General features: G+C 41.7%; 2 protein-coding genes and 1 pseudogene across 3 annotated transcripts in view; 2 read left to right on the forward strand and 1 right to left on the reverse strand.

The window, feature by feature from the left end:
• Positions 1-3,369, forward strand: part of NEMP2 (nuclear envelope integral membrane protein 2) — a 214,472-nt gene extending 211,103 nt beyond the window's left edge. Inside the window, exon 10 of the mRNA XM_066233142.1 lies at positions 3,324-3,369. The gene's annotated coding sequence lies outside the window, so the exon portion shown is untranslated. The remainder of the gene's footprint in view (positions 1-3,323) is intronic.
• A 4,483-nt stretch (positions 3,370-7,852) lies between these two features.
• On the reverse strand, positions 7,853-9,675 carry LOC136306465 (actin-related protein 2/3 complex subunit 2 pseudogene; annotated as a pseudogene).
• Positions 9,676-11,227: 1,552 nt separating this feature from the next.
• Positions 11,228-14,693, forward strand: part of HIBCH (3-hydroxyisobutyryl-CoA hydrolase) — an 86,038-nt gene continuing 82,572 nt past the window's right edge. Inside the window, exon 1 of one of the 2 annotated variants that reach the window (XM_066233147.1) lies at positions 11,228-11,403. Coding sequence is in view for 1 of the 2 variants with exons in the window: in XM_066233150.1 (XP_066089247.1) it covers positions 11,384-11,403 (20 nt within the window). In the remaining variant the exon portion in view is untranslated. The remainder of the gene's footprint in view (positions 11,404-14,693) is intronic. The other variant, XM_066233150.1, reaches the window with a different exon arrangement.

A 14,693-nucleotide genomic window follows, 5' to 3' on the forward strand; every position in this document is an offset into this window, starting at 1 on the left:
TATAGCAGGAGCAGTCTCTAATTTTTTGTTGTTGAAAGCAAAAGTTAAAACTTGACAAAGGAAATCTTTCTCTTTTTAAAAAGATATTATTTATTGACTTTAAAGAGAAGAAAGAGAGAGAGAAGGGTGAGCGAAGAACGGGAAGCATCAACTCATATGTGTCTTGACCAGGCAAGCCTGAGGTTTCAAACCAGTGACCTTAGCATTCCAGGTCAATGCGCCACAGGTTAGGCAACAACAAAAAAAAATCTTTGATGTCGCCATTTACTATAAATCTTTCATCAGTTTTAAATTATTTCCTATTTCTTCTATATTGAATCTAAATAACATACTCTAAACACTGCTTTCACTGACATTTTGCTTTCTCTTTTTCGTTTTTGTATTTTCTGACTCTGTGTGTGTGTGTGTGTTTCTGAAATGAGAAGCCGGGAGGCAGAGAGACAGACTCCCGCATGTGCCCTACCAGAATCCACCCAGCATACTCACAAGGGGGGGATGCTCTGTCATCTGGGGCATTCCTCCATTGCAACTGGAGCCATTCCAGCGCCTGAGGCGGAGGCCATGGAGCTATCCTCAGCCCCAGGGCCAACTTTGCTCCAATGGAGCCTTGGCTGCGGGAGGGGAAGAGAGAGATAGAGAAAAAGGAGAGGGGGAGGGGTGGAGAAGCACCCATCTGCTTCTCCTGTGTGCCCTGACTGGGAATCAAACCCAGGACACCCACATGCCAGGCCAATGCTCTACCACTGAGCCAACTAGAGAGGGATACTCTGACTCTTTTGCTCTTAAATATAGGCATGGATTATATAAATATCAACTGATTTTACCACTAATATCATGGGATGAGTCATTTTTCTTTTTCAGTTTAGTGTTTGGAGGCAAGAATCTGAAGGGTTTCTGAGATCGTAGCTGCACAGAATACTGATATTTACAGTTTTCTCTTTCCTTAACCCTTTCTTATCTTCCATAGGGAGATAGCATTAAGAACAGTAGAAAACCTCACCAACCAAACACCAGAAAAATATAAAAGTGACTCTGAAAGGACTCAAAGTTTACCCATGAATGAGAAACCATATTATTTTGACATTCATTTGATTTTATTTCTCCTCCCCCAAAGAAAAAACAAATATTAGGTAACCTAATGTTCATCGGGGGAACATTTGCCTACTTTAAAAACTTTTAATCTAATTACATATTATTGTTGCACACCCGTACAAACAACTCTATGGAAACCCAGAAGAGTTTAAAGGTCATAATTATTACAAAAGATCTTCCTCATGGGACTTGCTAACATCACAAGATTGGTAACCCAATTTACTAAACTGGTAGGGCAGGTTGATTTACTCATTTGGGGATGTTTTAGTGGTAATTTAAAATATCTATTGCTAAACTGAGGTGCTCAAGACTGTAGCTGTATAATAAGCATATTTTTAAATAATGAAAATTTGACATTGCATATTAGAAATATGCAAATAGGCATTGTACTATTACTATGTACCAAGGCTTATGTTCTTTGAAAATAATGTCAGAATTATGTTTTACATTGTTAAGTGTTATGTATGTATATTTATTTCAATTATTGGGGACATCATTTGACATGCAATATATCAAAATTATAAAGTGTATAAAAGCTTTTTTCTAAGAAATCTGATTTGGAGGGACTACCTTATGGAAAAACATAAGCCTTTCAATAAGCTGACATAGTCTCCACCTAGTGACAGCTCACTAGAAACCCAGTGCAAGTAGTAAAGACAAAACTCATCTGAAAAGTATTTTGGGAATTACTTATAAAGAAAAATATAATATGATTTATGCAATATATTTTTCTTTACTTAAATCCACTTTTATTTTTGTTATAAAGCAACTATTCTCAAGAAAAACAATAGAAAATATAAATAATGATAGAGAAGTACTGAGTTACCCATATTCCCACCATCACCCAAGAATAACCACTGTTAACATTTTGAACATATATTCTTCTAGAATGTTTCTATACATATATATAAACTTTTCTAAAAGAAACCATATTTGTTTTTAAATTTTCTATTTTATTAATGATCTTCTCTTTATTGGTGGCTATTTGAATCAACATACTGGGCATGGATACTGGTTGATAATCTGAGAAATAAACCATCATTGTGTGTCAAACCCACATAATCTTGGAACGCATGAACATCCCCCATATCCAAACAGGTGATTAAATTAGGGAATGGCAGACAATCCACAAGTCTGCATGAGATTCCATATGACCAGGGAAAGAAGGAGATTGAGAAGAAAGGGTACCCAGATGTAGCTCAATTTCTAAGAATTTTCAGATCCAAGTTCTGCCTCTATAACGCTTTCAATAACTGCACTATACGCATAAGGTCCAGTGCAGTAAGTTTCATGTTACAAACATTGGACTTAATGTACAACTCAAACTTATGAATGAGGTTCCAGAAGGGCTATTGGTAATCAACTGCAGTTGGACATCAGTGAAAATGATATCATAGAACTACTCAACTACAATGGCAAAGAACTAACCATTGAAGACATTATGGAACTAGAGCAGCAGATGATAGTATTTAGCAGGGGTCCCCAAACTTTTTACACAGGGGGCCAGTTCACTGTCCCTCAGACCATTGGAGGGCCGGACTATAAAAAAATCTATGAACAAATCCCTATGCACACTGCACATATCTTATTTTAAAGTAAAAAAACAAAACGGGAACAAATACAATATTTAAAATAAAGAACAAGTAAATTTAAATCAACAAACTGACCAGTATTTCAATGGGAACTATGGGCCTGCTTTTGGCTAATGAGACGGTCAATGTCTGGTTTCATATTTGTCACTGCTAGCCGTAACAAGTGATATGACACGCTTCCGGAGCCGTGACACGTGCGTCCCACATCACCGGAAGTAGTACTGTGTGAGCTACATCTGGGTACCCTTTCTTTTCAATCTTCTTTCCCTGGTCACATGGAATCTCATGCAGACTTGTGGATTGTCTGCCATTTCCTAATTTAATCACCTGTTTGGATATGGGGGATGTTCATGCGTTCCAAGATTATGTGGGTTTGACACACAATGATGGTTTATTATTTCTCAGATTATCAACCAGTATCCATGCCCAGTATGTTGATTCAAATAGCCACCAATGAAAGAGGTGCCAATTCCGGAAGTTTGGCGGGGGCCGGATAAATGGCCTCAGGGGGCTGCATGCAGCCACGGGGCCGTAGTTTGGGGACCCCTGGCATTTAGGGAAGAAAACAAGGTCCTAGAAACTCCAGAACCAAAAACATTTCTACAATAGAAGCTGACGCTTTTCATTTCATTGAAACAGGAATGGCAAAGTTAGAGGAGCAAGGTCCTGATACAGAGAGGTTCACCAAAGTATACCGTACAATTACCAAAGGCCTGAGATGCTACCAGGCCATTAATGATGAGGAAAAGAAAAGCTCTGTACAAACCTCCTTTGATGCCTACTTCAAGAAACTGACTCCAGCAGCAGAATCAAACCCTGACTCTAACACCAGTCCCATCTTCTCCAACAAGCCCATCATCTTCTGCATTGTTCAAGATTGTTTAAGGTTGTATTTGAAAATGTTTAAGTATTTATATGCACAGAAAGGTAAAAATAAATACTATGTTTAAGACAAAGATCTAAGTTGCATTTAATGGCTAAATGTACCTATTTCAACTTACGTAAAAATTCAGCTTAATAATAAACCTACAGAACTTATCTCGTTCGTAACCTGGGACCTGCCTGTACTATTTGATTGCACACAATAATTAGCACAAGTCTACAAAAGGACAAGGGTAATATTCAAATTGTTGAACAGCTGTGATATTTAATATTGAACACAGGGTATGGCAGCCTGCAGCCAACAGTCTCAGCCAAGGAAGGAGCAGGCTCTGGGCACCAAGCAGATGCATTAGTATGCAAGCAGTATTGCCAGGGTACCAGCTCCCCTAAAAGGACCTGGCCCACCATGAACACAAGGGGATGTGGACTAGTGTAGGTACCTCTGGCCAGCTGGCTGGTGAGTACCAGGCTGGTTTCCTGAGCAATGCCCACGTAGGGCTAGAGTGACTGGAGTGGCTGACAGTATGCAGTGGGTGTTTATTAATTGATTTTTCAATGTCTTAATATCCATTAGACCAAACTATGCTTATTCATGTTGCAAAGGGCTTATGTAATTTGCTTTGATTATTGAGCAAGAGGGCAGGGAGAGGATCCATATTTCATTACTCAGTCTTGGGCATCTCCAAAACCCTGGAGTCCATGTCTATAGCACAAAGGAGAAAATGGTAAATGCCTTAAGAAAGGTGCTGCTGGGTCATAGGCCCCACAGCATCATAACTCAACCTTGTTCTACATAACAGATGATGTTGATACACTTTGGGGGGTCTGTAAGTTGAGATTAACATAGTCCGCTAGAGTTACTGGATGTAAGGTCTATTTTCCTCAATTTTGGTTAATAATACTGACTGATGCCTTATTTTAGTCTCCAGTTGGATGACCCAGTTTCATTTTTTGGGGAAGATATCTAGAACTTGCTGCAGGTGTTCTATTTTCCGTTCATCCTGTGGTGCCCTGAAGTCAGCACACACAGCCTTGATGTAGGGACCAGTGAGATAGTTGTAGGTTAGAGTCTTGCCTTGTGGCTTTGGCAAAGAAGAACATAAGTGTCAAACTCTCCTCCTACAAAATACCACTTTGCAAAATTTCGGGAAATTCAAGTGTGAAAAGAAGGTTAAATGAGTGGGTTTCAGCACCCTTCCAACAGGTGTGAAGAAAAAAGGTGGAAGAAGATGTGTTGTAGAATTGTGCATGTGAAACTTGTACAATTTTTTTTTTTTTTTGGAAAGAGAGAGAGAGAGGGAAGGAGAGACAGGGACAGACAGGCTGGAAGGGAGAGAGATGAAAAGCATCAATTCTTTACTGCGGCATCTTAGTTGTTCATTGATTGCTTTCTCATATGAGACTTGACTGGGGGCTCCAGCAGAGTGAGTGACCCCTTGTTCAAGCCATTGACCTTGGACTCAAGACATCGACCTTGGGCTTCAAGCCAGTGGCCTTTGGGCTCAAGCCAGCAACCATGAGGGTCATGTCTATGATCCCATGCTCCAGCCAGTGACCTCAAGGTTTTGAACCTGGATCCTCAGCATCCCAGGCCAATGCTGTATCCACTGAGACACCATCTGGTCAGCAATAAAAAAATATTTTTTACTGCTTCAATTGTTAAATTTAAATTTAAAAAATTCAGTTCCTCAGGTACACAAGCTGTACTTCAAGTGTTCAATAGCCACATGTGTCTAGTATTGGACAACATAGCTATAGACAATTGTGGGACTATTTACCTCCTGAATAATTGGTCTAAAGTTGTATCTTTGGAAGATTTGTTGTCACTAAAGCACAGTGAATTGAAAGATGTGATGGTTGAGAGAGAGAGAGAGAGAGAAATTCAACTTGGAATGAGTTACATGTGGGTACTAGAATGGTATTGTGGTGTTAGGTGAATAGGGCATGAGAGATGTTTCAAAAGAATTAATTAGTATACATTGATGATTAATTGGCAGTGGGAGAAGGAAAAAAAAATATTTAAGAGCCGTAGCCAGCCTCTCAACAGGCTTCAATGATCCCTGCCTCCTGGTACTCACACCTTCATGTAGTTCCCTTCCACACTCTATCAGAGGTGGCCCGCATGACCAATAGAAAAGGCAGTAGTGATGGTTTGTCACATCCAAGGTTAGGTTATAAAAAATACTATGACTTCTGTCTTGGTGGTGTTCTCTCTTGATCGGACTTGGTCTGGAGGAAGCCAGCTGCTACACTGTGAGCAGTCCCGTGGTGAGGCCCATAAGGCAAGAAACTGAAGCCTGACGAGCCTGTGAGTGGGTTTGGGAGTGGGTCCTCCTGCCCTAGTTGAGCATTCAGATGACTGCAGTCCCGGCCACCAGCTTGATTACAACCTTAGGAAAGACTCTGTGCCAGAACCATCCAACGAAGCATCTCTCTCGATTCCTGAGCCTCATAATCTTTCAGAGATAATAAATGTTTGCTGTTCTAAGATGCTAAATTTTGGGGTAATTTGCAACAGCAATTGAATGACTATATCGAGCAATAATAAAATAACCCAGTTTAAATGTGGGCAAAAGAATTGAACAGCCACTTTACAAAAAAAGATAATAGCACATGAAAAAATATTCCATATCATTAGACACCAGGGAAATTAAAATGAAAACATACACCAGTAGGCTAAAATGAAAAGATCGACAACACAAAATAGTAATGAAGATATGGAGGAACCAGATTTTTCTAAAAATTGAGATATAATTCCATACCAGATACTGCAACCATTTAAAGTATACCATTAATGCTTTTAGGATAACCATAATACATTTTAGAATATATAAGGTCCACCAGAAAGTTCTGTCCATTTTTGGAATAAAACAAAATACAAATTTTTCTTACTGTCAATAAACTTTATTAAATAATAGAATTGCCATTATTATTAATGATTTCTTGCCAGTGTGAGGGCAATTTGTATATCCCATTTTTGAAAAATGTTTTATTTTTTGATGCGAAAAATTGAACCAGTGCTTGTTTGATATCGTCTTCATTTTTGAATTTTTTGCCCTTCAAAAAATTTTGTAAGGACAAAAACAAGTGATAGTCAGAGGGTGATAAGTCCGGGGAATATGGTGGATGCGACAGACATGCTTCTGTAGCATTTCTTCCTTGTTGAAATTCGTAAAAATTACAGTGGCGTAAGTGAACTTTATCAGTAGCCATGGGTACACTATGGCTTCACACAATAGACTAACGTGAATCAACTTTGTTTTAGTTAATTTGCTACGTCAGTATGTATACATTAAGTGATAAAAATAGAGAGGCACACATGTGCCAAATAAACATGTGCTTATGTGTCAAAACTTGTTGTGATAGAAACGAACAGAACTTTCCGGTAGACCTTATATTTATTACTCTAAAAAAGAAAGCCCCATATCTTTTAGCTGTTGTCCTACAATTATCCCAGCACGCCTCCCAAACACTAGGTCACTCACTGTCTTTAGACATTTACTTATTCTAGACACTCATATTCATGGAGTAATACAATATGTGGTCTTTGTGACTGGTTTCTTTCACATAGCGTAGTATTTTCAAAGCTCATCTATTTCTAGCATGAATCAGTATCTCATTTCTTTTTATTGCCAAATAATATTTCATTGTATGAAATATCACTTAAATTTCATCATTTGTTAGACATTTAGGTTATTTTTACTTTTAGGCTATTATGAATATGTTATAAACATTTGTGTGGATTATGTTTTCCTTTCCTCCTGGGTATATATCCAGGAGTTGAAATGCTAAGTCTTATGGTACTTTATGTTTAACCATTTGATGGACTGCCAGACTTTTTTCTGAACTGGCTGTACCATTTTATACTCTAACCAGCATTGTATCCAATTTCTCCACATGTTCACCAACACTTATTATCTGCCTTTTTTATTATATCTGTCCTATTGGGTGTGACTTATAATGCATTATGGTTTTGATTTGCATTTCCCTGATGGCTAAACATGTTGAGCATCTTTTCATATGGTTATTAAACATTTGTATATCTTCTCTGGAGAACAGTCTGTTCAGACTGTTGTCCATTTATTTTTTTTACATTCTTGGGAACTACTAAGTCCTTGTAAGCACAGCTCATTTCTGCAGATTATTTTCCAAACATAAAAAAAATGGAACCAAAATGGAAAATATCTTCAGAATCTGGGAAGATAAAACATTAAAAGCTACGATTATCCAGAAGCAAGTGTTCTAGCCTTCGGTCGCCAGCCACTTCTTCTTCCTGTTCCCAAGAGTTAGCGGGACGGGACGATTTCCATTTCTATCCTCTCAGCATCTGGGCCGGCACAGTTCAGCACCTTAAGGAGGTCAGATGTTTTTACCCACAGACATGTTTGTATATAGGCCTTAGCCCACTGGATGTGGTAGTGCAGGTCATCCCAGAACGTGTGGATCAGGTTGATGGTGATTTCTCAAGCACTGGTGTTGGTGTGGTGAGGGAACAGCACAAAGGTTGTCACCCATAGCAGCCAATGTAGTCACCCACAGCAGCACTGTTGTCTTTCAGCTCCAGAGCAGGTTCTTGTGGCTACAGATCTGTGGGACTATGTTGCTGGCTCTGGGTTCTTCTTTGAACTCCTTCATGAACACCTTTCCAATGACCACATCATCATCATTTTTTAAACACCATGTTGAAGACTGCTGTGACTTTCCTTTTTACTATAGATTCCACATACATGGTCTTATTATCCCTATAATGGATAACTGCCCTGTTCTCTCCTTGTTTGCGCTCCTCTTAGAACTGGAAGTATTTCTTATGCCAGCCTGATGCACAATGCGATCCTTGGATGCAGGCAGATTTTCAAGGTGCTGAGACATTGTATTCTAATTCTTGATTTACCAAGAAACTCTTACACACTCTCTTTAATAACTCATCAGCACCATTTACCTGAAGTTCCTGATCATCACTTTTGTTTTGTCTGTCTTTGGATTTGAAATATTATACAGGACCCTATCAAACATCTGCCATTTGTATTAATACAGCTTCTGGTTTGTTTCCGGGGGCTATGTTCTTGAACTTGAACATGTTTCTTCAATGATGTGGCTGTTCTCTAGCAACCCACGTGCCAAGCCACCACCACTGTCTCACTGACCTCATTGTTTTTTTTTTTTAATTGGGTAATTTGTTTTATTGTTGAGTTGTAATAACTCTTTACATATTTTAGATACAAGCTTCTTATCCAATATATCATATGCAAAAATATTTTCCATTCTGTGGGTTATCTGCAGCTAAAAATCTTAGTTCAAAGCGATAGAAATACTTTTGAAAAAGGTCTTGGGTTACATTATTTGCCCAGGGTCACTGAAATAAGCATGAGACCTTGTGTGACACAGGTTGCACACACCCAAGTTAGGAGTACAGGGAAGATTTGCATCTTGGACCAAGCTTTTTTCAGTAAAACATGCTAGATTGGATGACTACTTCACTTATTGGGCGCAATAAATGAGACATGCTGGCAATGTCAGGTGGTGATATCAAATAGTGATGTCCTATAACCATTTAAAAATTGAATTGCAAATAAAAACAACTACTTGTGCCTGACCTGTGGTGGCGCAGTGGATAAAGCGTCGACCTAGAAATGCTGAGGTCGCCGGTTTGAAACCCTGGGCTTGCCTGGTCAAGGCACATACGGGAGTTGATGCTTCCAGCTCCTCCCCCCTGTCTCTGTCTCTCTCTCCCTTTCTCTCTCCTCTCTAAAATGAATAAATAAAATAAAAATTTAAACAAACAAACAAACAAACAAAAAAACAACTACTTGTCCTTTAAAGGCCAAGTAGTAAATACTTTCTCCCAAGTTCTTAGATAGAATCTCCACATTATTCAATGAAATTCTTCTTCCTGAAATCATCTTCATAACATTTAAAAATTTTCCCACCTTTGAAATGAGTCAGAGGTGTAAGGATTTATCAAACTTGTTAATATATGTTTTCCTAGAAAATTGCATTGTGGTCTATCTCTCAACTCATTTGATAGCTGATATTTATCATACGTTGACACCTCAGTGGAAACCTTAAATTTAACAGTTACAGTAATTATCCCAGAGAAAAATAACATCATTATGCAAGAGGTTTTTTTCCCCACCAGACCACAGGGTAGGACTGTCTCAATCATCCTATTCACTTTATTCAGGTTATCACTCCTATATCTGTCCCAGAAGGACTTTTCCAGTCATTTGCCATTCTATCCCTTTTCAATATCAGATAGAGATAAAGATGATATCTTATTGTGGAATATAAAGTTCAAAAAGGCAAGGTCATTTACTTTTTGTTCTTTTGGTATCTCTAGCTCCTCACAGTTCCTAGCACAGTTACAAAAAGCAAACAAAACTGAATTGCAATCAGGAGTTCCTTCTGTGATGTCTGTTGTTTGTCCTCTATTCAGAGTGTTTTTAAGAATTATATTTGACCTAAGTTAGACAAGTAATTTTTCATCAAAAACTTGACAGTATCTTCTCAAATGTCAAGGAGCTAGGAGCTAAGATGAACTCCTTGAATTTCCTTCTCAGTTTTTTTTCACTGAATTCTTTCCTTCTGATGAATAAGTCAGTATTTTAGTGGTTATGAAATGTTTGCTCCTGGACATATGGGTGTATTTGAATGCAGAGGAACGTTTTTCTGAATCAATTTAACAGTGGATCCTAGTGGAGGAGTTATAGCTTGGTTTCATTTAAAAGTAAACTACTTTCTGAATTATTACACTTTCACTGATAACAGTAAAAGTGTAATTATTTAGCTTAGTTGGTGAAGACATATTCGGTACTTTATCACTTTTAATGAGGCAATTCTTGTCTGTAATTGAGGGAAAGTGAGGGAATCTATATAACTTTTCTCCTAGACTGGAAATATCCCAAACCTAATGTGAAAGTTCTGCTACATTGATTAGGAGTAAACTACATTGATATCCTGTTACCAAGTGCAGTTCATCTGTTTTGAGTCTTCAAAGAAAATAATATTAAATTTACATTTGGAATTTAAAAAGGTTAAATTTCCAGAAGAGTTTTTCATGTCAGTTTCTGACAGTCAAATTAAACAAGCGAAGCCAACACCACTTGGGTTTTTCCCGACCGAACTTCTGAAAGAGACTCTCTTTCCGTCCAATCAGCCCGCGTCTGCTCTCTGCTGGCTGCTTTAGTCCTGCCCTCCCCAGCTTTCTACCTACACCCGATACCCAGACAACGCTCCCTCCCCAACGCAGGCCCCGCCCCGCCCCGTCCCAGGCCCCTCCCCGTCCCAGGCCCCTCCCCGTCCCAGGCCCCTCCCCGTCCCAGGCCCCTCCCCGCCCCGTCCCAGGCCCTTCCCCGTCCCAGGCCCCTCCCCTTCCCAGGCCCCTCCCCTTCCCAGGCCCCTCCCCGTCCCAGGCCTCGCCCCGTCCCAGGCCCCACCCCGCCCCAGGGCCCGCCCCGCCCAGGCCCCTCCCCATCCCAGGCCCGCCCCTCCCCGTCCCAGGCTCCTCCCCCTCCCAGGCCTCGCCCCGGCCCAGGCCTCGCCCCGGCCCAGGCCCCGCCCCGGCCCAGGCCCCTCCCCACCCCAGGCCCCGCCCCGCCCCACCCCCGTTCCCCTGGCTTCAACGCTGCCTCTCTCGCAGTTTTTCGCGCCCCGCCCCTCAGTGCCGCGAAGCGTAAAATCCCGCGGTGAGCAGCTCTGGTCCGGTTTCCGGCGGCGCTTGGCGGCAGTGGGCGGGTCTGGGGAGAGACTTGAAGAGCTGTTTGGGCACGCCGCCTCTGCTGTATTGGTTAGCCAGTGTTTTGGCGATTAAGCTGCCGGAGATGTTGGGCTTCCTGTGGAGGTGAGTGAGGGAACGAGCGGGAGGCCTAGAACAGACTCGTCAGCTGCTCGCCGGGATGCACAAGTGTCGGGCTGGGGACTGACTGCCTGGCCTCGAAGTTTCGCGTCGTCCTTGGGGACGCGACATTCACACCCGAGTTCTGTCCCGGCCGCAGCGTCCCCGGCCCGCCTTCGTGTTTGGCCCTCACTTCTAACATCTTCTTTGAAGCAACACGTTTGATTTCCGCCGCTCTGGTTCTGACCCCGCAGGAGTTTTCTTTCCTTTGGACCCCAGTTATTTTTTTTCCTTAACAGTTGAGTGTGATGTGTGGGACAGTCAGGGTTTCCACCTGGAAGAATTTTGTGCAGCTCAAACTCGTGCTTCACTAGTGGTTTGCACCTGTGCTCGTGGCGTGACTTGATTGTTTAACTCTGGGACGGTTCCGAGCGTTAAAACAAGTGTCTGGAAAGACTAGCTAGTGTTATGGACACGTAATGTGGGTTGGTGGAGTGTGCGTGCAGACACCGTGATTCACTTCTGAGGTTCTGAGGGTGCTGCTCTGTGCAGCGGAGCGAGCTGGGGGAACCTGGGAGCAGGCATTGTAGGAAGCGAGGCTGCATATCATCAGTCTTTTTTTTTTTTTTTTTTTGTGGCAGAGACAGAGTCAGAGAGAGGGACAGACAGAAAGGGCGAGAGATGAGAAACATCGATTCTTCGTTGCGGTTCCTTAGTTGTCCATTGATTGGCTTCTCATATGTGCCTTGACTGGGGGGCTCCAGCATACCCAGTGACCCCTTGCTCGAGCCAGTGATCTTGGGTCCAAGCTGGTGAGCTTTTGCTCAAACTGGATGAGCCTGCACTCAAGCTGGCGAGCTCGGGGTCTCGAGCCAGGGTCCTCTGCGTCCCAGTCCTACGCTCTATCCACTGCGCCACCGCCTGGTCAGGCTGCATCATCAGTCTTGAAGACTACTGCCTGGCCCCATGCATTACCGGTGGCAGCTGAGACCACTTTAAGGGAGAATCACCTTGTTTCCTCAATAACTGAAATTCCTGGGTTCTTCAGCCTTTGAGTTTGGTGAGGGTGGAGGAGTGGAGGCTGGTAGTGTCTTTTTATTTAGGACGAGTAGTGATTGCTTTATAACGTTGAATCCTGTTTCCGAGTAAATATAAAATTGCTTTCTTTCTTTTTTTTAATACCTGAAATTAATTGTTCCTGTGCGCCCAAGCAGCTCACAGAGAGACTTGGTGGATACTAAGAAAATCAGTGCATGTCAATCATTGCTGCTGATTTTTTAAATTTCTGGACAAAATCCAAATTATCTGAGAAACAAAGCTGGAAGTCACGTTTATTAACAAAGTTAACTGACTTAGGAAAAGAACTTTGTTATTCCCACAGTTCAGGTTGGCTTCATTCCACCCCACATTTCAAGGTGCAGGCTGATTAAGTGAGTCCTGGAGTAGTTTGGGGGATTTGATTAGAGATGCCTTTTCCAGGGCGGGCCCTGGAGTGAATAAAAAGCAGAGACCAGAGCCCAAGGTCATTCAGTCAGCAACAGTCTAATCTACAAGTATGTTAAGAAGTAGGGTGGCACAGAGAATGTTGTGTGGGGAAATAAGGTCTCTGTGCTGTGGCTGACGATGTTAGGTCACCCCCCTTGAACTCCAGCCTTCTTGGATCCCCTGGCACGGTCTTGGTTTCCTACTGGCACTCTCCGCTGCTTATCTAGCCTTAGTGCCATCACAGCCCTTAAGCGTTTTTTGTTGATGTTCTTAATCCCAAATAAAGTATCTCTCTTTATATGAGTATATAAAAGAGATATATGAGTATCTCTTTGAGGATTTGCTCATATTTGTGTTTCTAACCTTGATTTACCCTGAGATCTAGTGGTAGTCAGAACCACCTACATGTCTCATTTTACATTTCAAATGTAAATATGCACAAAAGTGCAACCTTTATTCAACCTCTGCAATTTCAACTTGTTGGCACTATCATTCTCCCAGATTCCTAAAGTTATAAAGTTCTCCCATGTTCCCAAGCAATCCTTACCTCTTCCTGCTGATTAGAATTTGAGCTATCCTTTCAAGTTTATCACTAGTTCATTTTTTTAAGAAACTTGATAGGTATGCTTACCTCTTCCCATTTTGAATCTGCATATGACTGCCTTATTAATCTTGCTAAAGATTCTTTGGTGCCTGTTATTCCTCTGCTGAGCAGCTCTTAGAGGTATGTGCACTCCTACCTTTGGAATAAACTAAAACAGTCCCAGCCTGGGTTTCAAGATTTGGCCCCAGTTTACTTTATGAATTCAACAATATTTATTCTTGCTTCTGGGAGGCACTGTTCTAGGTACTGTTGTTAATCCTATAGCTAACCTGGAGTACTTAATGTTTTTTGTTAGTTTCTTTTTACATAGAGAGTCAGAAGGACAGCTGGGACAGTCAGACAGGAAGGGAGAGAGATGAGAAGCATTAATTCTTGGTTGCGGCACCTTATTTGTTCATTGATTGCTTTTTCATATGTGCCTTAAGTGGGTGGTGGAGGCTACAGCAGAGCAAGTGACCCCTTGCTCAAGCCAGCGACCTGGGCTTTAAGTCAGTGACCTTTGGGCTCAATCCAGTGACCATGGGGTCATGTCTATGATCCCACACTCAAGCTGATGAGCCTGCTCTCAAGCCCGTGACCTCGGGGTTTTGAACCTGGGTCCTCTGCATTTCAGTCTGACACTCTATCCAGTGGGCTGACATTAACCACTGAGCAACCCTCTGGTTAGGCATTGTTTCTTTTAGGAGGCCCTTGAAGTCTGAAAGGAGAGCAGATAATGAAACAAATATTGAAACAAACAATACCTAGTTACCAACTCTGATAAGAGTCTTAAAGGAAAAGTACAATTATGAGAGAGCCAGGGTTAGAAAGGAAGACTTAGGTTTAGGGAGCTTCAGAAAGGTTTGTGGGGGAAACAGCTATGTTAGGCTTGCTTGCTGGTTTCCTGGCTGCAAGCATGTGGCAGAAAGTCACACATATGTGTATGTGGAAAGCTATGGGTGTTTTGTCTTGGTGACAATTCTTCAAAATTGTTTTCCTGCCACTGTGAGATTTAGTTCCCTGATTCTCTCAGCTGCCATCGTGAGGGGCAGATTTCCTGATCCCTTACACTCTAATGTGAAGAATGAGAGTTGTTTTCCTTTGTTTATTTGCTCACATGTTGATACGAGTCCAGTAAACGGGTAATAGCCCTATGCTTCCCAGCTCTGCAGTTCCTCTGCTGTCTGCCTGAATCCACCATGAACCTGCCTGGCCTTGACCACTGGCG

The sequence above is a fragment of the Saccopteryx bilineata genome, chromosome 5 (assembly GCF_036850765.1).
Source record: "Saccopteryx bilineata isolate mSacBil1 chromosome 5, mSacBil1_pri_phased_curated, whole genome shotgun sequence".
NCBI lineage: Eukaryota > Metazoa > Chordata > Mammalia > Chiroptera > Emballonuridae > Saccopteryx > Saccopteryx bilineata.